The sequence below is a fragment of the Alligator sinensis genome, unplaced genomic scaffold (genome assembly GCF_000455745.1).
Source record: "Alligator sinensis unplaced genomic scaffold, ASM45574v1 scaffold1295_1, whole genome shotgun sequence".
Classification (NCBI taxonomy): Eukaryota; Metazoa; Chordata; order Crocodylia; family Alligatoridae; genus Alligator; species Alligator sinensis.
In genome coordinates, this window is record NW_005841880.1 from 4,136,871 (window position 1) to 4,160,163 (window position 23,293).

The following is a 23,293-nucleotide window of genomic DNA, read 5'->3' on the forward strand; positions in this document are numbered from 1 at the left end:
AGTAATTCACAGTACCAGTGACGTGCGTGAAGGAGGTGATTTTGCCTGTGACATGGCTGCCACAGGGCATGAAACGGGGCGGGAATAGGTTTCCTGGCAGGGGTGCTCATATCTCTGGGCCCACGCACCTTGCTACGAGTGTCCCTTCCCCACTCTGCTCGCTTATCGCTCGCTGCTAACCCACTGTTTCTGCATGTTCAGCATTCTCAGATACACTCATGGAGGCGACGGGGCAGAAGAAAGGCTGCCTCGGCAAGCAGTTCTTCGCTGTGCTTCTCTTCCATTTCTTCTTTGGCATCTGCTTATTTACCTACATTCGGCAAACCAGGGAACCAGAATCGGCGCCCTGCAGTTACCCTCCCTCAACCCTGCCAGGCTCACTAGCCTCTCCAGAAAACACCTCAAGCCCAGAAAAGAAAGCCCCAGAGCTCACCATCCTGCTCTGGACTTGGCCCTTTGGGCAAAGTTTTCCTCTGACAAAATGCTCCACGTTGTTTGGCATCCCTGACTGTCATATGACAGCCGACCGCAGCTGGTACCACAAGGCCGATGCTGTGCTTATGCATCACAGGGATGTTTATTCCGGTCCGAGCAGGCTCCCGCGGGAGCCGAGACCCCCTTTCCAGCACTGGATCTGGTTTAACTTGGAGTCTCCCAGCCACAGCCCAAACCTGGGTGCCATGAACGGTATCTTCAACATGACCATGACCTACCGAAAGGACTCTGACATCTTCTCACCCTATGGGAGCCTGGAGCTCCTCAGGCAGCCCCACAACTTCACCATCCCAGCCAAGACCAAGCTGGTGGCCTGGGTGGTGAGCAACTGGAACCCAGGCTTGCGGCGGGTGCAATACTACACTGAGCTGAAGAAGTACATCCACGTGGATGTGTACGGCCGTCAGCACAAGCCTCTGTCACAGGAACAGCTCCTCCCCACTCTGTCCCAGTACAAATTTTACCTGGCCTTTGAGAACTCTCTGCACGAGGACTACATCACTGAGAAGCTCTGGAAGAATGCCTTGACCTCCGGGACCGTGCCAGTAGTTTGCGGGCCTCCCCGGCAAAACTACGAGCGCTTTTTGCCCCCGGACTCCTTCATCCACATTGACGACTTTCCCAGCGCTCTGGAGCTGGCTCAGTACCTTGAGCAGCTGGATAAGGACCCCGTGCGCTACGAGCGCTACTTCCAGTGGCGAACCTGGCTGAGACCCTCCATCTCGCCAGGCTGGATCTTTCACTACTGCAACGCCTGCCAGGTTTTGCACAGGACAAAGAGCTACCAGACCATGCGGAGCTTGAGTACCTGGTTCCGGTAACCCATGCAGGCACGGTGCTCTGTTGCCTGATGTGGGCTGTTTTCCGCTGGCTTGATTGCAATTAGCCAGGAGAGAGGCATGATTTGGATTGCACATAACACGACTGCATTTGGTAAAGGCTGGGGGGATGTCCTTACCATCACAGCCAATGGGACCTAGTGCTCCAGTGGAACTTAGGTGTTTGAATACTTTTCTGGATCTGGCCTGTATTGAGGCAGTCTCATTCTCAGAGGTTAGGATGCCTTAATTAATGCGGCTGTGGGGTTTTAATGGTACAGATTAAGCCTGGAGAGTGGGAGCAATCTGGTCATATCCTCCGGAAATGAAGGAAGAGGAGGCTTGCTTCTCTGGTTCGGGCATGGGGTAAGAGTACACGTAGTCAGAGGGTCAACACTTTGTCAGGGCAGCAAATGCAAAAAGCAGGCGGCACTGCATGGCGGGCGGTCTGTGGGTCCCAGAGGGAGCCGTAAACCCTCTTGAATGCAGATGTCTCTCCAAAGGCACTTGCCAACAGGAGCTCTTGCTGACTCGGGGTCTGTGAGGGGTCACATCCTGCCTCCTGAGGTGCGTTCAGTAACTGTGACAATAAAGAAGATGCTCTCTCCTGGATGCCTCTTATGCTCCTTTGTAGGGTTGCCTCCCAGGCGAGGCAGCAGCGAGGAGGAAAGAAGCCCTTGGCCTGGAATCGGGGCAGTCGGTCAGGGTCTCTTCCTGGTTTAGCCTCTGAAAGCCTTCCTCTTGCTTGGGGGCATCTGAGACCCCACATCACACCTCTGTCCCCCCTCTTGGCCTCTTGTCTCTTTTGGGCAGGCACCACTCTCTGGGTGCGGTCCCGAAGCTAGTTGGCCACCCCCCTGACTGTGTAGGTGTCCCACTTCACAGCCCACTAGCTTCCCTATGAGAATAGGATGCCAAACTGTGCTGAAGGCCTTCCTAAAATCCAGGTAGATGACATCAGCCTCAGCTCCTGTGTCAAGGCAGCGTATGACCTTATCGTAAAAGGCTATAAGGTTTGTCAGGCAGGATCTACCTGTGATGAACCCGTTCCTGGCTGCAAAGCTTTTCTGGCAGAGGACAAATCTGCTCTTTGATGATTTTTTCCAGTATTTTCCCAGGGAGAGAGGTAAGACTGACTGGCCTAAAGTTACCCAGCTCATCCTTTCTCCCCTTCTTAAAAATGGTCACCACGGTGGCCCTTTTCCAGTCCTCAGGGATCTGGCCAGAGCACCATGAGTGTTCAAACAGCCATGCCAGTGGCTCAGCTATGACCTTCAATTCCTTCAGCACCCGTGGATGGAGATCATCCGGGCTGGACACAGGATGTCCTCCACATCCTGTCTCTACCTCCCAACACCACCCTCAAACCCCACCTGTTCTTCTCCCACAGACCCCCCACTTAACATTCAGTCTGCTCCCAGCCTCCACAGGGCCCATCCGATTTGCCTCCTACCCAAGTCATCACTTCTCTCCTGCCAGGAGCTACAGACATGGCGTGACCAGCAGCGGTGGGAGGACTTGAGAATGAGGGAGACCATAGGTGTCATCCTGGAAATGTGTGTGGAGTAGCAGAAGCAGAACATCAATATATGAATCCCTCTGACTGTGGAGAGGCCAGTGGTGATAGGTATCTGGAAGCTGGTGAGCCAACCCCTGCTGATCTGTGGCAAGGTAGTTTGGTCTGAGCAAATCTGCTGCTAGTGCTCCCCTGGAGGAGGTGCGCAGCCATAAAGAGGGTGGTTGTCCCATTCTTCCTGATGCTTTGGGACCCCCACATGGTTATTGTGGCAGAGGGCAACTGTTGGAGTGTCTGCCCTAAAATTGATGCCCTTCAAAGCATGGGGCCCAGAGTTGATCCCTGCCATGACTCTGTGGATTTTAATCCCTGTTTTGCCATTGAAATTCATTCATTGCTCCTCACCGCTAAAGAAACTGCTGCCTGTGGGGTAGGAGCAGACTCAGAATATTCTGGGGCTGGTGGAAGGTATGGCAGTTTCCAGGCTGCTGTGAGTTTGACAGGGGCTGTCTGGGCTAGGAGGGTAGGGCTAGGATGAGGAGAGCAGCTGAGTTCACTGGTCACCTGGCTTCTTTGCATCGGCTCAGGGGTCAGAAGACAGCAAAGACGTGGGCCCGACAACTGCCAAGAGCAAAGGTCGAGGCTGTGGTGGACAGCAGAGCGTGCCTCCTCTCTCTCCCAGCACGGTAGCGAGGTCAGCCCCTTTGCAAGGGGCAGTCTCCAGAGCACACAGTTGTGAGCCACCCGGTACGTACCTCACCCGTGGACATGGCGTGACCAGCAGCGGTGGGAGGACTTGAGAATGAGGGAGACCATAGGTGTCATCCTGGAAATGTGTGTGGAGTAGCAGAAGCAGAACATCAATATATGAATCCCTCTGACTGTGGAGAGGCCAGTGGTGATAGGTATCTGGAAGCTGGTGAGCCAACCCCTGCTGATCTGTGGCAAGGTAGTTTGGTCTGAGCAAATCTGCTGCTAGTGCTCCCCTGGAGGAGGTGCGCAGCCATAAAGAGGGTGGTTGTCCCATTCTTCCTGATGCTTTGGGACCCCCACATGGTTATTGGCAGCTTTGCATGCTTGGGGTTCTCCATCTGCATTAGGGTGATGGACAGCACATGTATTTCCATCCATTGCCCTCATCCTCCTCCAGCCTTGGAGTAAGTTCAGAGAAAGATGTTTTCTTCCACTTTGCTGCTGGGCATGGTGGGCCACCTTCATGGGTGTCAATGCAGGGGAATCCAGGAAGAAGAATTGTGAGACTTTTCACGGACTCCCCCCTAGTTTCCCTATGAGGAAGGAGAGCTTTGCTCACACTACTCCCAGCGCAGCGATCAATGGTTGAACCACGTCCTAGATGACACTTGGTGACCCTGCTTAACTTTGACTCGTGAACCCCTACATGGCCCATCTTCAGTGGAGGAACTCCTGACAGCACAGCTCTAGGTGACAGCTGACCGCACCTTTGGGTGGGGGTGCTTAGCAGGTGGCTGGAGGGAACTCATTGGTACCTTCCAAGAAGTCTGAGTGTTGTGTTTTACATCATAGCTTTAAGAGCAAGGGTGAGAGCCGAACGAAGGGCTGATGAGAAGACATGCTCTGGAAATCCCGGATGCGTCTAAGGAAAAAAAGGACTAAATCTAGCTGGATCTTAAAAAGGGAGAGGATCACTTTTGGGCTCCATAACCCGAAACTAGTTCAGAGAGGTTGCAAGGGAGATCATGCAATATCACTTACGACACAGATTCACTCAATCTGCATGGGCTGCTCAGACAGATACAACCACACGTGGGACACTTGACGTGTTAGCCCTGATTCATCCAAGGGTACATTTGGCCCTGACTGGATGTGGGGTATCAGGGTATGCATCATGAGTCCGTTGCTTTTATTTGAATCCGAGCTTGGTCACTTCTCATGGTTAAACATTTGAGTGTGTCCAATCCCTGACCTTAATATTGTCTGGTTAGGGACAGCATCTGAAAATCGTGGGTTTAGAAGCACTACATGCCCCAAAAAGATATAGGCAGGGACACACTTCCTTGTCTGGCAGGTTCACAGTGGAAGGAATAAAATGGGAACAGTGACTCAGTGGGACCTAGCTTAGCCTTTACTTCCTTCAAGCCCTACTTTTCTATCATTTTAAGACTGACAAAGCCATAACACAGAGAGCAATAGAGACTGCGTGAGACGGTTCGTGCCAGTTGAACTGGTTGACTAAAAGGGCAGTGGCAATGCCATTGGATTAAGCAAATATACATGTGGTTATTGCAGCCTGCTGTGTACTACACATTTGCAGAGGAAAGGGGAAAATGTTACCAGCAGGCTGGAAGAGAAAAGTGAAAAGACCGCTGAATGTAAATAGCTAGAAACACAGGCTTGCAAGGGCCCAACTAGGAGCTGACAATGGAGGAAAACCTTAAGCACGCGCGTTAACAGGGTGTCTTAAAGCGTAAGGCACTTTTGCTGAGCGAGTGGCTCGGATATTGAATTGAAATAAGCACCTGCTACAATTCTTCAGTAGGGTGCGGTGCTGCCTGTTTTCCAACACATTCAATAAGGGATTCAGTGCAGATAAAAAGAACGGCAGAAGGTAAACAGACATGCAAACACAAAGCAGAACTGTGCCGTCTTTGGCTGCTCTCCAGGAAGGAAAGTACGGGGTGGGATTGGTAGTTGTCTCCCACAGGTGCCTGGAGGCACGGGCATTGCCCCGATGTGAGGTTCCTGTCTTCTACGGGCATGAAGAAAAACAGGTGGATACGGTGGCTCTGCTTTCAAGGTGCATTGGATGAGGTGGACGTAGAATTGTGCATGGGGTGCAGAGGCCTGTGGGGAGGATCTTTTGGGTACGTGCTCCACAAGAGCCTGCAGTGTTGGTGTCTGTTGCCTGTGAGGTGCCACCTGATGTCCTCCTACACCTCCTCGCCCCTCTTCTTCTCCTCTTGGTCCTCCCTGCTCTCTCCTTGAACCCACTGCCTGCCCCTGGCCCTTCTCCTCTCAGTCAGCCCCTCTGGGGGCTGCAGAAGGTCTGAGGCCACCTCCTCCCTTGCATGCATCAACCATTTCCTCACCTGGGTCTGTCTTTCAGGATGTGGCTCCTCTTCCGTTCAGCCTCCACTCCTCCAAAAAAAAAATTGCTGCCCAGGCATATGCATCGAAGGTCTGGGTAGCCCTCATGCATACACCATGATCCAGGAGGACTGACGGTTGCCGCCACCACCTCTGCCGTTCATTTTTGAGGGAGAAATTGTTTAGATTCACAGAGGCCAAAGAAAGGAAAAGATTTCAACATTTTTTCCCATTATGCTTTTTGGGAAAATAGGTGGCCTGGTGCACTCAAGGCCAGTAGTATAACCAAGGGAGGAGCAGTGGGGCAAACGTGGGCACCCAATTTAATGTTCAAACATAGCAACCAATGCAGCAGCTGCTGCCTCCCGCAACCCAGCAGCCACCACTGTCCTGTGCACAGCGACTGCCCAGCTACACCTCTCTTCAGGGCACTTTGCTTCAGGACTGCTTTGCGGGTGTAGGAAGTTGCATGGAGCTCCTCTGTGTAGGGGTATAACTATCATGAAAGGAGTTTCTAGATGGAGATCAGGAAGGATCATGCGGGTGGTGGTTCCGGTTAATACAGGACTCCGGGAAGTGACAGAGGCCCTGAGAAAGTAAACACTATCTGTTCCTTGCTGCCAGGCTGCTTTCAGAGCTGGTGCCAGTGGAGCTCATCACAAAGTGGCAGAGGAAGGTATGGTATTGGGATGGAAGACACGTGTACATGTAGCCATGCCCGGAGTTAGCTGTGAACATGCGAACTTGCAGACAGTAATCTAGCCTTGGACAACAAGGCGGGGGATTCCCAGCAGAGCTAATGAATCCAGGTGCAGCACCATGCCAATGCAACCCTACTGCTCCCAGTTTTGGAGCTAGGACATGGGTATCTTTGCACGGCACCACCTTGGTCTGTGCATTCCTACCGAAAGCTGCTGTGCTGAGAAGTGTCAGGGAGAAGATGCAAGAGCATCTGATAGAGCTTGGTGGCTTCTCATGGTTAAACATTTACGTGTGTCCAAGCCGGGATAGTAATATTGGCTGGTTAGGGAAAGGGTCTGAAAATAATGCATTTAGAAGCACTGTAAGTAATCAGGGCTCATGGTAGAGGTGATATCTCTTATTAGACTGCTAATATATAGAAGCAGTATATGCACCCAAAAAGATATAAGCAGGGACACAATTCCTTGTCTGGCAGGTTCACACTGGAAGGATTAAAATGGCAACAGAGAGTCAGCGGGACCTAGCTGAAATTTTACTTCCTTCAAGCCCTACCTGTCTATCCTTTTATAATTGACTGAGTGAGAAGGTTCATGCAAGTTGTTGACTAAAAGGGCAGTGACAACGCCTCTTGATTAGGTAAATCTGGTTATTGCTGCATGCTGCGTACTACTCATTTCATAGAATCGTAGAAAATGTGGGTGGGAAGGGACTTTGGGAGGTCACATCTAGTCCACCCCCTTCTTCAAGCAGGACCAGACCCAACTACATCATCCCAGCCAAAGCTATGTCAAGCCAGGTCTTAAAAGCCTCCAAGGATAGAGCTTGCACCACCTCTCTGAGTAACCTGTTCCAGTGTTTTATTACCCTCCTATAGTGAAAATTCTTTTCCTAATATCCACCTTACCCTTTCTCTAGCTGCAACTTGAGACCATTGCTCCTTGTTCTGTCATCTGCCACCGCTGAGAACAGTCCAGCTCCATCCTCTCTGCAACCCCCTGCTGGGAGTTGAAGGCTGCTAATTACATCCCCTCTCAGTCTTCTCTTCTTTAAACTGAATAAGCCCAGCTCCCTCAGTCTTTCCTCATCAGTTCTGTCCCCCAGCCCCTGAACCATTTTTGTTGCCCTCCGCTGGACTCTCTCCAACTTGTCCACATCCTTTGTGTAGTGAGGGGCCCAAAACTGGACACAGGAATCCAGATGTGGCCTCACCAGCGCACAATAGAGGGGAAGAATCACTTCCCTGGACCTACTGGCAATGCTCCTACCAATGCAGCCCGGTAGCTATTAGCTTTCTGGGCAACAAGGGCACACTGCCGGCTCATATTCAGCTTCATGTCCACTGGCTTCACTGTAGGTCCCACTTTAACTGCAGCCTAGCGTTAGACACAGCCAAGCTAGCTTTAGATTAGCCATGAGCTGCTATGAATAGTGCAGCCATGGTACTAGCTGGTAGCTTTGCATAGGCTGCAAAACCCATGTGAGAAGCTGGGTGAATACTTGGATGGTCAGTCCATGCTAGGCTCCCTGCTGTCATGGCTGTACCTTTACCAGGACCCAAGCTAGCTGTTTTCAAGCTAAGCCATGCCTGAGTAAGGTGGCACCCCTTGAGACATAGGGTTTGGTTCTCATGCATACTAAACCCCATTTACACTGTTTGAGAGAGACCCAAAATCAATTGACATTGCAGTCTTACTCACTTGGGGCTACTTCACACTGCCAGAAGGCGTGATGGCGCTCCAGTGTAATGGAGAAAGAGGTTGTTAGTGGGAGGAGAGAGTCGTGGCAAGGAAGAACCGAGACCCCTTTGCTGCAAGGGGACACGAAAGGTCTCTCCATCAGCTAGCAGATGGTTAAGCTAGGTTCAAAGCCAGGGAAATGGATGGAGATTAGTTGGCAACACCATTTTTGCAGTTTAGAGGCCCTTCTTCCAAGCAGGTCCCAAAATTATAGGGCCAAAAATCCATTGGTGTAACCTGGCATCATGCTACTGAAGTCGACGGAGCTGTATGAGTCACCCCAGCTAAGGGGCTGACCTGTAAGTAGGAGCAGGAGTAGACGGGTCTAATTCTTGTGTCCCTTTCACACTAATGTAACACCACCAACTTCAGCTGTGCTGTTTCTGATTTACACCAGCATTGCCAGTGAGCTGAGGATCGGGAACAACGTCTCGGGATTTTTCCTAGAGGACCACACTTGTGCACCATGCCTCCTTACTCTCTCCCGCTTTGAAGCACACAGCATTCCCGCAAACCAAGTGTACCAAGAAGTGGCCACTAAATGGAGACTCCAGAGACCCAGTGTAACTCCCGGGAATGACTTTAGTGTGGCTCCCCCCCCGTACAAACTTGGCCCAAGCAGCTGTGTCGTTACAGCGGCTTGTGCACATCAAGCCGCAGCATGTTTCAGCTCCAGCCACAATACAGACATTTGTTTCTCTCTCCACAATGAAATCACAGATTCGTTATTATGTCCCCCGGCGTCATAAGCATTTTGCAATCTCCAGTCCTCACTCTTGGCCCGTCCGGTGGTTAGATGGAGCCTGCGGAGGCTAAAATCGGGCTGCACTATAGGTGGGGTCTCTTACTAATCTCGCCTCAGCCAGGTGTGAAATTGGGCTGGGTTCAATGATCCCGGTTCCAGCTAAATCCCTCAAATCACACGGGCTCACGTCGCCTCCCATACATCTGCCTGGCTGCGCGGTATGGCTGGTTCTCCATGGGTAAGCCGTGAATAAGTTTATTAAAGGGGGAAAGGAAAAGGGAGTGAAACAGCAGCTTAGGAGACCTTGAATAAGACACCAGGAGGTGCGACCCTCGCCCCAGGTACCTCGATACTAGTCCCGCTGCTGGGAAGGGTTGATGGCGTGCTTGCTTGGGGATGCCTCCCTTGCAGTTTGCTGTCCAAAGCTCAGAGGCATGCACATTTGGGGGTTGGCTGACCGACCTCTTCTCCACGGTTGCACCGGTTCAAGCCATGTCAGCTGTGATGCTTCAGCGAGGCCCGAGCCAGCTGGGCGTTTTGCAGCTGCTCCCACTTCAGCCGCTTCCTGCCTGTTGATCTCTGTTTTTGCAGCATCCGGCTTCCGCGGCTGCTGGCACCTCAGGGCAGCCTCTTGAGAAATATCCGTGGTCTTCTTGAGAAAAAGACCAGGATGTCTCGAGAAAAATCAGGAGGGCGTGAGCCCACGCTTGCTTCTGGAGGAGCCAGCCCTGCAGAGCGTTTCCTTTCATCCTCTCTTCCTTGGCAAGTCGTGTTGCAGGCCGTACATCTCTGCGTTTGCTGGTCGGAGAGGCCGGCCTGTGCTAGAGTTGCACGGATGTCACCACGACCCTTCTCCAAAGGCGGAGGAGGAGGGTGCAAGTCGGGCTGCAGTGAATGCACATGTCTGCAGGCCCAAAAAGCCTGCAAATAGCTGGGGGAGAGTGGGCACGGCCGTCCCATGCACTGGTGCTATTCGGGCATGCATAGGATCGCATGTCTTTGCTCCAGCTTTGTGCCAGAGCCATCCCGGGCACAGGCCGGCGAGGCCTAGCCCGTGCGGCCCAGCCCCTGGGCTGCCAGTAGGGGGAGCCTTTCCCCGCAGGCCCTGCACCCCCCGGCCTGGCATCAGGTGTTGGCGGGCAGCCCCGGTCGCCGACCCCCCGCGTGCCCGGACCGCGCCGTGGAGCCGGCCCCCGGCGGGCAGCACTGGCATGGTTGGCAGGACGGCGGGATGGAGAGCAGCGGTAAGTGGGTGCCGGGGAGCGGGTGCCAGCTGTCGGCCCCGCGGGCCCGGTGCTCGATGGTGCGATGTGCACATCGGGGGCTGCAATGTCCCACGTGCGGCAGCGTTTGGTCAGGGCAGGAAGGAAAGCGGCGCTGCGTTGGGGTTAGCATCGGGGTCGTTTCACTGCTGCTCCCTTTCGGCCTCGGCGCTCCTCGCTGGGGTTGTTGATAGCTCAGCATCAGGGTCGTGGCCGACAGGACCTGCTCAGCTGCGGTGTCAACCTGCCTGACTCCATCCACGCTGACTTACACCCAGAGACATCAGTCAGTCCCAGCAGACGTCCTGTTCCTGGAAAATCACACGGCGTTTTGCAGCTTGGATGAGCAGGGAGAGGCTCTTCCACTTCTTCCACCCATGGCGTCCAGGCAGAAGGTGTCCTTAATTGAGTCTGGCCTTAATTTGTCTCCTACATTTGTCTTGTAACAGGAGATTCGGAGCGGGGCGGGGAAGGAGCGCTCTGGTATAACCCTGCGAAGCTGCCTTAGGCCGATCCCAATGCCTTGTCATGGGAACTGGCTGGTAAAATCTCGTGGGTGTCCTTGAGGATTGCAACTCGTGGGCTCCAGGCCGTGAAGCATCTCCCACGGGACCAGCTGGTCAAACAGGACGCAGCACTTCTCTGGATGGGTCCGTCCTCAAGGAGTGCCCAGCAGGCCAGGGGACAGGAGGCCCTTGGAGCTGCGTCTCGCTCCGACGTAGCCGGACGGGGCATTTCTGTGCAGCACAAATGGATCACTCGTCCTAGCGGACTGTCCCTAATCACAGCAGTATCTCCTCCGCCCAGCTGCTCCTGCCACTTCCACATTCCCCTGTCGTGCCTGAGCCTCCCTAGCTCTCTGTTCATCCCCAAATGTGGTGTCCCTTAGAGCATATTGGTCTTCTCCATGCTTGTCACGTCCCCTTCTGGTATCTCCAGCCCTGCGCCCAAAGCAGGCAATTCTCTTTCTCTCCATCGCCTGCCACTCACTCCATCTTTCTTAACAGGCCCTTATTACCGTCTCTAATCTTCTCTGTGTCATCAGGGAGATATCCCGTTGGTTCTGCGGTCCCGTCTGTGCTCTGAAGTAGCACAGAAGAGCATTGTCCTCCACCCCCCAAAACCAGAATGGTCCTAGCACGGTGTTGACTTCAGTGAAACTCGGAGGCAAGCAAGGCCAGTTTCCAGTGGCACCCTGTCTCTCTGATTTCCTGGCCAGCACCTCTCCTGCTGGTTTTCCCAGGGCTTTCAGGTTCTCAGCCCTTGCATGGTACCTGGCTATGTCCCGGGGTTCCCTGAGACCCCAGGCTCTCCGGGTCTGGCAGCTCCCAGGGCAGTCAAGTGGCCACTTTCCCTCCTGGACTGCTCCCTGGAGAGCTCTCGTGAAGGGTGAGGGGGCTGCCAAAGTCTTGGAGCTTTTCAGGGAAAGGGAGATATTGCTTCCGCTCGGCTCCGGCTCTCAGGTCACTTAGTCCATTCCTGGCAAACGGAGAGTTGCTGTGGTACTGGGTTTTCAGTGGAAGATGTGTCACTGGTCACTGCCATGAGTGCTGCATTCCCTGGGATGATGGATGGACGCAAAGATGTCTTTTGAATGTTGCGGGGTGGCCAAAGGGGAGTGAGAGAGAGCCAGGTTTGAAAGCATGCTGCTTCTCTCTTCAGTTCGCTTCAGAAGGCACTGACCTGGGTGCCAGAGACAAGCCAAGGGGGGCAAAGATGTCTGAGAGTGCTTTATACCCTGCAACACCGGGCATCTGCCGCACACTTGCAATGCTTGCTGACTTTGATGGAGGATACTCAGGCTCACTGGCTCACAGCACCAGGTGTGGCGCAACTCTCCAAGCCCTTTGTGCACAAACCCTTGATGGTATTCTCTGCAAAGAATGGCAGGGTCAAGGCCTTAGGGAGAGGTTTGACACGTTCTGGCAGCCTCAGAAGTACAAGTTTTATGGCCTGAAAAAAACATTATGCCTTCCTTATTACTGAGGCCAGTTGTAATGTTTGGTCTGAAAACACAAGATTTACCTATATATCCCGGTGTTCTTATGACTCCTTTATTTCATAAGGATGAAAACTTAGTAGTGGCTGAGACTGTGGCAGAACACATTCCACCCAACCAGGTTTTCTGTAGGTCTTATGCTCGGGAATTAAGAGATGAGCCTTCTTCAGAATCACACCTTCCTTGTGGCTGGAGAGTCATTCTGGCTCAATTGTGCGCAGGCTCCTGCTAAGGTGTTGCAGCTGAATAGGCTGGTGGTGGGCCAGGCTGGACTTTGCCATGCATGTTGGAGATGGAGACGAATGAAGGAGCAGAGAACAAAGATCCCCCAATGTCTTTTTTCTCCTTTAGACTCAGGACGAGCAAGTTGAATAGGTGGAGAACCATTGGAAATCTTTGGGGTCGGGGGTTTTGGAAGGGGTGAGGTCCACTGAGATCATGTCCAGAAGATCACAGTCTGCAGTAAGGTGTACGTCCACCCTGCAGTCAGCAGGTGCCACCCTGCATGTCAGCAGGGAAACCCTCATGGTACAATGCTTCCCAAGCCCATGGCTCCATAGCTTTCCTGCTCTTGGTACCCAAACTAGCAAAATTAAAATTAACTCAAATACTCCTCCGTGTTCTGCAACATACGTCTGTCTGCCGGGCAGACTTACCCTACATGTTTAGAGGTAAAGCGACCAGCGTAGGGGAGACAGCTCCAGCGCACCCTCCCAGATACTTCTTTGGAACCAGAAATAATCTGCACCACTTCTGCTTCCAGGCAGTGCTAGGGGCAGGCTGATGAGAGGAAGAGCTAATTAGCTTGGTCACAGGCTAACAGTGAATGCATCTTCACTGTTTCTGATTCCAGATGGAGCCAGTAGCCACCTCCCGAGCTAGAAGCAGGAGACCAGTGCTCAGGGAGCATCAGGCTGTGTCCTACTGGCAAACACTTCCTTGCATGGTGGGAATGATGGAGGTGAGGGAGTTGGCAGATTCCCGACCATTTCCTTAAATTGGGGGAAGCATCTCATGTCAGAGACAACTTGAGGAAGCAGGAAGACAGTCTCCTCATTTGCGACCATCACAGAAAATCCAGGGCAGTCGGTCACTGTCTTCAGATGGACTCATAGGACACGGTGGCTAGTCTGTGCTGTAGCACCCGGTCATTCCTCTCTGCGCCAAACTCTTCCATCCGTGGCAGAGCCCAGTCCGGGGCACTGCTTGGCCCTTATGAAAATCTGTTTCTCTTCCAAAGAAAAGAAGGATTGCATTTCATTTAGGTTTCATAGCTGCTGGATTTGTTGAGTTGGGGGAATTGCCCTTCTCACTCAGAGCAACTCAGAAATGCAGTGGCTGGAAGCACAAAAAAATGCTCTGGGAATAGCTCTGAAACGGCTGGTGTCTGTGAACTGTACTGGGCACACCTGGAGCAGGGGGGCAGAGCCACTGAATCATACACATATCCATCCCTAGGTCAGGGCTAGGACCCGTTACTCCTAGGGACCACTCCTGCTTGCAGCTTGCTAGTGGCAGAGGGCAACTGTTGGAGTGTCTGCCCTAAAATTGATGCCCTTCAAAGCATGGGGCCCGGAGTTGATACCTGCCATGACTCTGTGGATTTTAATCCCCGTCTTGCCATTGAAATTCATTCATTGCTCCTCACCGCTAAAGAAACTGCTGCCTGTGGGGTAGGAGCAGACTCAGAATATTCTGGGGCTGGTGGAAGGTATGGCAGTTTCCAGGCTGCTGTGAGTTTGACAGGGGCTGTCTGGGCTAGGAGGGTAGGGCTAGGATGAGGAGAGCAGCTGAGTTCACTGGTCACCTGGCTTCTTTGCATCGGCCCAGGGGTCAGAAGACAGCAAAGACGTGGGCCCGACAACTGCCAAGAGCAAAGGTCGAGGCTGTGGTGGACAGCAGAGCGTGCCTCCTCTCTCTCCCAGCACGGTAGCGAGGTCAGCCCCTTTGCAAGGGGCAGTCTCCAGAGCACACAGTTGTGAGCCACCCGGTACGTACCTCACCCGTGCGCTGGGCTTTTGAAAGAGAGGCCTAAGGGCCTGAGGCCCCCAGCTCCAACTGACCGCCTCCAGGAAGGGTCGTGGCTCCTATTTCTTGGGCACGTTGGTATTAAAGATATGGTTCCTAGTTCCCGGTTAAGCGCACCTCTGATGTCTTTCTGGCTTCTCCATAGGGCCCCCCTTCCAGGTTTCGGGTCTCCAGCCGCTCCGTCCCTCACCCTCTCGGTCTGTGCCCTCCTGGCGACTCCCTATGACGGCACTGGCAGGGCTGACATTTGTTCAGACACGGCTGTTCTTCTCTTTGTCTCTTGTGGAGAAGCAAAACCAGCCAGGTCTCACAAAGCACCGTGCTATTTATTTTAGCACAAAAGCATTACAGAGAATTTATCATGAAACAATGCGCTAAGTCTACCGGGCCCAACTGTCAACAGCTCAGGGCTCTGGCTTTCCCAACCCCTTTCTTTTTTTGTTCCACTCGGTGCCACAGTCTTGCATTGCTGGATCAAAGGAGAGTGACCCAACCCATGCCTCTATCAGGTTGGCCAACGTACAGTGCTCACTGTTATGTTTGGTCGGCTTCTTCAACCCATTCCAACAGGATATGCAACGTTACCTAAGCATACAAGGCATTTCTGGACTCATTTGCTTGCCAGAGGCTTTGCAACTATTATTTTCTAAAGCTTTCATTTTCCTGCTAGCCCCACACAGCACTTGGAAAAGAGGTCTTGGAATATAGCATGTCTCTGTCACCTTGATGTTTACAAGCTACTGAGGTCTCAGATGTACCACAAGAGTATCTCGCTCCATCCTGCCGTGGACATTTTCTAGCCCAACCTGAAAGTTCCCATCCAAGGGAAGTCCTGGCCTGAGATTGCAGCCCATCGAAGCTTATCAGGTAACTAAAATAACCACAGCAACATGGCAATATGACTGTAGCCCATTGGAAGTCCTGAAATGTAGTTTCCCAGCTAGCTACTGCTGAAACCTGTGCCTGCTGAAACCTGTGTATGGGTGGGACACATAATAATCCCACCACAGACTGCAGGACGACCATGCAGCCCCTGCCTAGACCTTATGTCATTGGGAAAAGGACAGAGACCACTGCCTTTCCTGGCTGGGTCAACCAAATAGCTGATACAGCAGAGGTCCTCTTTGTCGTCTGACAAAGGTCATCTGACTTCGGTCCTCTTTCCTGCCAGGGGCAGGGGGTTGGACACGATGATCCATTGGGTCCCTTCCAACTCTATAATCTAAGAATCTATGAAAAGACATGTGCAACTTGAGCAGCCAGGGTCGACACTGGCAGATCCCACCCCACAAACCAGTCAGTCTCCCTGGTCAAATGACATATTTGCATTTTTGTTTGCATTAGACTCATACCCTTAAAAGCTGCAGGATGTATCAAGGGAGGAGCAGTGCAAATCTAGTTTTGAGCCAGGGGCTGGCCTGTCATCCCCCTCTCAAAGGCTTGTCATTTCAGTGACAATGGCCTTTGAATGCATCTCCCCGCACCTGATTATCCCCGCCCATAACTGATGTGAGCTCTGCCTCTGCCCTCCTATTCGAAATCCCACCCAGCAGCCTGTAGTGATGTTGCAAGAGATTTCATCTTGTGAAGTGGCCTTTATGCCGGAGCCAACTGCAGCCAAGCAAGCAGATGCAAAGATCAGTTGGCCCTAGTCCAGAAAACCAATAGTGAAGCTGTACCCGGAGCCTGAGAGGTACTGGACCCCATTCACCCATGCTGGAGGAGCTCAAAGGCAGGACCTAGCAAGCTGTACAGCAGTAGGTCTCTGTCCTACTGCTGGTCTGCCCCAAATGGGCTGCTGAATCCTAATTTCGTGGACCTGTCCACCTGGGACTGCCACGGTTGTGGAACTCAAACTCAAAGTGGGTAAGTCTGAAGCCCAAAGGTCTTTGCTGCCCATCAACTCCTTCCTGACAAAGGGCTCCTGAGCCATGGTGGGATGGAGAGAAGAGGACCGTGGCACGTGGTGCTTTTGAATATGTCCTTTGAGGGCTGCATGGGCCGACCCTGGCGATGAAGAGCCTGCCAGATGGAAATCTCAGGACATCTCTATCACTCATGTCCTGACTCTGCAAAGGACCCTTTTGGAGCCCTGGGAGCTTGGAAAGGAGACACTTGAATCATTTGCGTGCACTCACTGCTTGTTCTACCAGAGAGGAGTTACATCATGTTCAACCACAAAGGCAGGTACGTTACACTTGGGGATTTTCTAGTTGGGTTACTTATTTCTGGTAACACTGTTTAGTTAACCTCCCAACAAATCAGGTTTGGTACACAGAGCTGGGGGTATTTATTTTAGCACAAAAGCATTACAGAGAATTTATCATGAAACAATGCGCTAAGTCTACCGGGCCCAACTGTCAACAGCTCAGGGCTCTGGCTTTCCCAACCCCTTTCTTTTTTTGTTCCACTCGGTGCCACAGTCTTGCATTCCTGGATCAAAGGAGAGTGACCCAACCCATGCCTCTATCAGGTTGGCCAACGTACAGTGCTCACTGTTATGTTTGGTCGGCTTCTTCAACCCATTCCAACAGGATATGCAACGTTACCTAAGCATACAAGGCATTTCCGGACTCATTTGCTTGCCAGAGGCTTTGCAACTATTATTTTCTAAAGCTTTCATTTTCCTGCTAGCCCCACACAGCACTTGGAAAAGAGGTCTTGGAATATAGCATGTCTCTGTCACCTTGATGTTTACAAGCTACTGAGGTCTCAGATGTACCACAAGAGTATCTCGCTCCATCCTGCCGTGGACATTTTCTAGCCCAACCTGAAAGTTCCCATCCAAGGGAAGTCCTGGCCTGAGATTGCAGCCCATCGAAGCTTATCAGGTAACTAAAATAACCACAGCAACATGGCAATATGACCGTAGGCCATGGGAAGTCCTGAAATGTAGTTTCCCAGCTAGCTAATAACCACAGCAACATGGCAATATGACTGTAGCCCATTGGAAGTCCTGAAATGTAGTTTCCCAGCTAGCTACTGCTGAAACCTGTGCCTGCTGAAACCTGTGTATGGGTGGGAAGGGTAATAATCCCACCACAGACTGCAGGACGACCATGCAGCCCCTGCCTAGACCTTATGTCATTGGGAAAAGGACAGAGACCACTGCCTTTCCTGGCTGGGTCAACCAAATAGCTGATACAGCAGAGGTCCTCTTTGTCGTCTGACAAAGGTCATCTGACTTCGGTCCTCTTTCCTGCCAGGGGCAGGGGGTTGGACACGATGATCCATTGGGTCCCTTCCAACTCTATAATCTAAGAATCTATGAAAAGACATGTGCAACTTGAGCAGCCAGGGTCGACACTGGCAGATCCCACCCCACAAACCAGTCAGTCTCCCTGGTCAAATGACATATTTGCATTTTTGTTTGCATTAGACTCATACCCTTAAAAGCTGCAGGATGTATCAAGGGAGGAGCAGTGCAAATCTAGTTTTGAGCCAGGGGCTGGCCTGTCATCCCCCTCTCAAAGGCTTGTCATTTCAGTGACAATGGCCTTTGAATGCATCTCCCCGCACCTGATTATCCCCGCCCATAACTGATGTGAGCTCTGCCTCTGCCCTCCTATTCGAAATCCCACCCAGCAGCCTGTAGTGATGTTGCAAGAGATTTCATCTTGTGAAGTGGCCTTTATGCCGGAGCCAACTGCAGCCAAGCAAGCAGATGCAAAGATCAGTTGGCCCTAGTCCAGAAAACCAATAGTGAAGCTGTACCCGGAGCCTGAGAGGTACTGGACCCCATTCACCCATGCTGGAGGAGCTCAAAGGCAGGACCTAGCAAGCTGTACAGCAGTAGGTCTCTGTCCTACTGCTGGTCTGCCCCAAATGGGCTGCTGAATCCTAATTTCGTGGACCTGTCCACCTGGGACTGCCACGGTTGTGGAACTCAAACTCAAAGTGGGTAAGTCTGAAGCCCAAAGGTCTTTGCTGCCCATCAACTCCTTCCTGACAAAGGGCTCCTGAGCCATGGTGGGATGGAGAGAAGAGGACCGTGGCACGTGGTGCTTTTGAATATGTCCTTTGAGGGCTGCATGGGCCGACCCTGGCGATGAAGAGCCTGCCAGATGGAAATCTCAGGACATCTCTATCACTCATGTCCTGACTCTGCAAAGGACCCTTTTGGAGCCCTGGGAGCTTGGAAAGGAGACACTTGAATCATTTGCGTGCACTCACTGCTTGTTCTACCAGAGAGGAGTTACATCATGTTCAACCACAAAGGCAGGTACGTTACACTTGGGGATTTTCTAGTTGGGTTACTTATTTCTGGTAACACTGTTTAGTTAACCTCCCAACAAATCAGGTTTGGTACACAGAGCTGGGGGCGGGGGGGTGCTGTGTGGATGAAGAGTGAGAATTTATTGCTAGATGACGCAGCATTAGTCCTAGCTGATTGGCACACCTGAATGAGATATGGTGGAACACCCAAGACTGACCTGCAGTCCACTCCCCTTCACCTTCCTCTTCTGCATCATTGTCTTTTCCTCGCTCTGCAAAGCCACTTCATTTCCACTCTCCAGATCCCGTTTTTCTCAGCATGGGAGTTTTCCGGAACAGCAGCTGGAGGTCATTCAATACTGCCTAGACCACTGCAGGGGCGTCAAACAAGGTAAGGATGGGTTGTGTGTGCTGGGGTGGGGGGGAGGACTGGACAGGACCACCTGCACTGCATTCCCACCTCGCCTCCCCAAGCTCAGGCAAGTTTCTTTCCCTCTCTGCTCCTGTTCCCTCTTCCACCTCTATCAGTTCTGATTCTGTGATTTTTCTCAGAAGGGACCATGCCAGTGCATAGTGTGTCACAACAAAAAGAGCTTTTATCTTGCTATGGGTTTACTTCTTAATGCATTGATTCTGAGTTTCTTAAATGAGTCAACGAGCAGAAAGTAAAGAAAAAGATAGGAGGAGAAGGAGGAAACTGAGGGTGCCCACAGCAAAGGAAACCGGAGATCTCCGGCAGAGCCTGCTATTTAGTGCCTCATGTTCCTAGGTTTTTGTGCTTAAGCTAATCGTCATTGCTAATTAAGCACAGTCAAAGAATGCTTTCGTTCTGCGCCGAGCCAGTTTTGAAAGCAACATTCTTTGCATTTCGTTTTGATGCTGAAGTGTTGACTCTATTGAGACTCAAAATGTTCATGTGGCATCAGGAAGGTATTAGTGTAAGAAAATCGCAGCGCTCTCTCCAATACACAAAAGAAAGGGTTGGTCAGAACCAGCCCGACTGGTTCAAAAAGGAGGGTGGGACATCTCTTAGTCTATTTGTTGACACCAGGTAGTGTGTAAATTGGCATCAGACTGTGCATTTGGGGGCAGTAACTTGTGACTGCTCCCAGCGCGGGTGACACGAGTTCTTTGTATATGGGCTATCTTGTCTTTACAAATTAAGGCCTTGACTGACCTTGGATACCTAGAGTCCTGGGTACTCCCAGTATTGCGCCCATCCTGCAGACTGCCCGTAGGTCCAGAACCCCCCATGTAACCCATTAGTGAGGGTGGATCACAGATACTTCTCTATACAAACCCATTCACGTGAGCTGTTAGCCCCGGAGGCCCCCAGTTCAGTTCCCTGCTGGCATCCAGGACCTCAACCCTTCAACTACTGAGAGATCCCACCGCCCTCCAGCACCAGGGTCCTCCCAGCTGAATTACAGCTCTCTTCTCCCCAGCTTTGGCTCTGCTTTGTTCCTGGAAGCCAGGCAGCTGGGACAGCACGTTCGCTTCAGCTCAAGGAGTAGTTCGTACTGGAAGCAGTAATTCACAGTACCACTGACGTGCGTGAAGGAGGTGAATTTGCCTCCGGGTGGGGAGCCAAAGGACATGGCTGCCACAGGGCATGAAACGGGGCGGGAATAGGTTTCCTGGCAGGTGTGCTCATATCTCTGGGCCCACGCACCTTGCTACGAGTGTCCCTTCCCCACTCTGCTCGCTTATCGCTCGCCGCTAACCCACTGTTTCTGCATGTTCAGCATTCTCAGATACACTCATGGAGGCGACGGGGCAGAAGAAAGGCTTCCTCGGCAAGCAGTTCTTCGCTGTGCTTCTCTTCCATTTCTTCTTCGGCATCTGCTTATTTACCTACATTCGGCAAACCAGGGAACCAGAATCGGCGCCCTGCAGTTACCCTCCCTCAACCCTGCCAGGCTCACTAGCCTCTCCAGAAAACACCTCAAGCCCAGAAAAGAAAGCCCCAGAGCTGACCATCCTGCTCTGGACTTGGCCCTTTGGGCAAAGTTTTCCTCTGACAAAATGCTCCACGTTGTTTGGCATCCCTGACTGTCATATGACAGCCGACCGCAGCTGGTACCACAAGGCCGATGCTGTGGTTATGCATCACTGGGATGTTTATTCCGGTCCGAGCAGGCTCCCGCGGGAGCCGAGACCCCCTTTCCAGCACTGGATCTGGTTTAACTTGGAGTCTCCCAGCCACAGCCCAAACCTGGGTGCCATGAACGGTATCTTCAACATGACCATGACCTACCGAAAGGACTCTGACATCTTCTCACCCTATGGGAGCCTGGAGCTCCTCAGGCAGCCCCACAACTTCACCATCCCAGCCAAGACCAAGCTGGTGGCCTGGGCGGTGAGCAACTGGAACCCAGGCTCGCGGCGGGTGCAATACTACACTGAGCTGAAGAAGTACATCCACGTGGATGTGTACGGCCGTCAGCACAAGCCTCTGTCACAGGAACAGCTCCTCCCCACTCTGTCCCAGTACAAATTTTACCTGGCCTTTGAGAACTCTCTGCACGAGGACTACATCACTGAGAAGCTCTGGAAGAATGCCTTGACCTCCGGGACCGTGCCAGTAGTTTGCGGGCCTCCCCGGCAAAACTACGAACGCTTTTTGCCCCCAGACTCCTTCATCCACATTGACGACTTTCCCAGCGCTCTGGAGCTGGCTCAGTACCTTGAGCAGCTGGATAAGGACCCCGTGCGCTACGAGCGCTACTTCCAGTGGCGAACCTGGCTGAGCCCCTCCATCTCGCCAGGCTGGATCTTTCACTACTGCAACGCCTGCCAGTTTTTGCACAGGACAAAGAGCTACCAGACCATGCGGAGCTTGAGTACCTGGTTCCGGTAACCCATGCAGGCACATGAAGCATCCCAGAGACACATGGTGGGGTGGGGGGGGCACTCCTGCCTCGTCCAAGTGAGTTCCCTCTCTGATGTTCTCTCTCCGCCCTTGATTCAGGCTGGTTTCTACGTTTCCTCCTTTCCTTTCAGTTTAACAGGTGCTTTTTCAACCAAGGGCAAATGGTTTCTTCCCCGCCCCTGGACTCAAGGCTTGCGGCTGCAGTTGCCGTGAGCTCTGACCTACATGAGGACCTTGTGCCTCTCCACATGTAGGTATGTGCTGTGGGAGATGCTAATTGCTACCTTGGTTGCTTTCAAGTTCCTGGCTGCAAAGCTTTTCTGGCAGAGGACAAATCTGCTCTTTGATGATTTTTTCCAGTATTTTCCCAGGGAGAGAGGTAAGACTGACTGGCCTAAAGTTACCCAGGCAGAGGAAGGAGCTGAAACCCCCCTGAGGGTGGTGAAAAGAGGCCCTGCTGGTGCACTGGCTGCTCTCTGCCCAAAAGGCTGGTTTCAAGAGAGCAATGTGGACCTTAGAGACCACCTATCCTCCCTCCCCCTCCATGGCATATTGCCAAGGCTGATGTCTGAGCCAAAAAACCTATGTTCTGTGTCTGGCCCTGCTCCATGACCCTGATTAAATCCCCTCCTGTCATCCTTTGTCTGCTCGGTTTCCAATTTACTGTGGGCCCAGACCTCCAGAGGGGCTACTGCACCATGAATCATGGTGGCCAACAGGGTCTTATGCTTCTTGCTTGTAGCAGCCCAAGTCTGTTTTGCTGCGTGAGATCCCTCTTTGCTTTGCCCATGAGGAGATGGGGGAGTGGTGGCCCTTGGAAGCATCAAGGCTGTGACTGTGCAACGGGGAGCTAAGGGGTCTTTGGCTCTGTGGTGGCTGGATCTCGGTGGTTCAGTTGATCTCCTCCCCAGGACAACAAAGTCTGTCGGATCTGGTCCTTGTGAGGCACCACCAGGCCTCTACCCTGTGTCCCCTTTGCCAGGAAGCCTCCAAAACAAGGCAACTCCAGTGCTTGTTCCAGTGCCTTGCCATTGCCGCGCGCCTGCTCCTCTCCACCTGCTGCATCTCCCCATGGACTGCAAGCCTACAGGGCGTTTCTGTGCAGAGCCTGGCATGACGGGGCCCTGGCCCCTGCTTCAGGACGGGGAATGGGAGTCAAAGCCAGTGCTCGGGGAGGTGGCAGCTCTCTAAACCCACCACTGACACAGGGTAGGGGAACAGAGCTCCTGTTAGACAATGGGAGGGGACTGGCCTTCAAGGCTGCTATAAAGTTTTATTATATTTTAACAGTGTTTTAACTGTGATGCACCTGGGCTGTCAGCCTCATTCACAGGGCTGGGGCATATCCTGAGGGAGCTGCACCCCTCCCATGCCCTAGTTTCTTGGACAGCTGATAATCTCCGGGGTTGGGGTGGCATGTTTACACTGTATTCACTGCTGTGTCTGCAGCTCCTGTAACCACAGGCCCAGGTAGCTTTGAACGGGACCCTACAGGAACCACTGGCAGCACAGCTGTGGCACCTGGGAGCTCAGTGGGGGCTGCACCACCCATGTAAGGAGCTGGGGAAATACTCGCTGGCAGTTCCCAAGCTGCCCAGTTTATAGGTAGCTCAAGTGTGAGCCACGGTCATGGTGGCAGCACTGCTGCCATGCCCTCAAAGCAGCCCTGCCCTGCTGTACAGATCCAGGAGGATGCAGCTATCAAAGGGGCAGCCAGTTCCCTCTTCTCCTACCCCTTTACAACCCCACACGCAGCTGGAGGTCACCGGTGGGAACACTCACCCATCTCCAACACAGTGATTATTTGTCGAGGATGGGTTTTCACTGCTTACTTGATGG

At 52.6% G+C, this 23,293-nt stretch overlaps 2 protein-coding genes across 7 annotated transcripts; both read left to right on the top strand.

Moving 5' to 3' along the window:
• The first annotated feature begins 24 nt into the window (after positions 1-24).
• LOC102376263 (alpha-(1,3)-fucosyltransferase 6-like) lies at positions 25-1,923 on the top strand. The gene has a single exon (XM_006017600.2). The coding sequence runs from the start codon at positions 219-221 to the stop codon at positions 1,314-1,316; it is 1,098 nt and encodes a 365-aa protein (XP_006017662.1). The 5' UTR covers positions 25-218; the 3' UTR covers positions 1,317-1,923.
• A 16,100-nt stretch (positions 1,924-18,023) lies between these two features.
• Positions 18,024-21,448, top strand: LOC102376514 (galactoside 3(4)-L-fucosyltransferase-like). 6 transcript variants are annotated; one of them, XM_025196344.1, is made up of 4 exons: positions 18,025-18,589; positions 18,885-18,973; positions 20,028-20,145; positions 20,328-21,448. In XM_025196344.1, the coding sequence occupies exon 4, from the start codon at positions 20,345-20,347 to the stop codon at positions 21,440-21,442; it is 1,098 nt and encodes a 365-aa protein (XP_025052129.1). In that variant the 5' UTR covers positions 18,025-18,589; positions 18,885-18,973; positions 20,028-20,145; positions 20,328-20,344; the 3' UTR covers positions 21,443-21,448. The 6 variants fall into 6 exon arrangements, with proteins under 6 accessions (XP_025052128.1, XP_025052129.1, XP_025052131.1 ...); XM_025196343.1 differs by lacking the exon at positions 20,028-20,145 and having other exon boundaries at positions 18,024-18,589; XM_025196346.1 differs by lacking the exon at positions 18,885-18,973.
• The last annotated feature ends 1,845 nt before the right edge of the window (positions 21,449-23,293 follow it).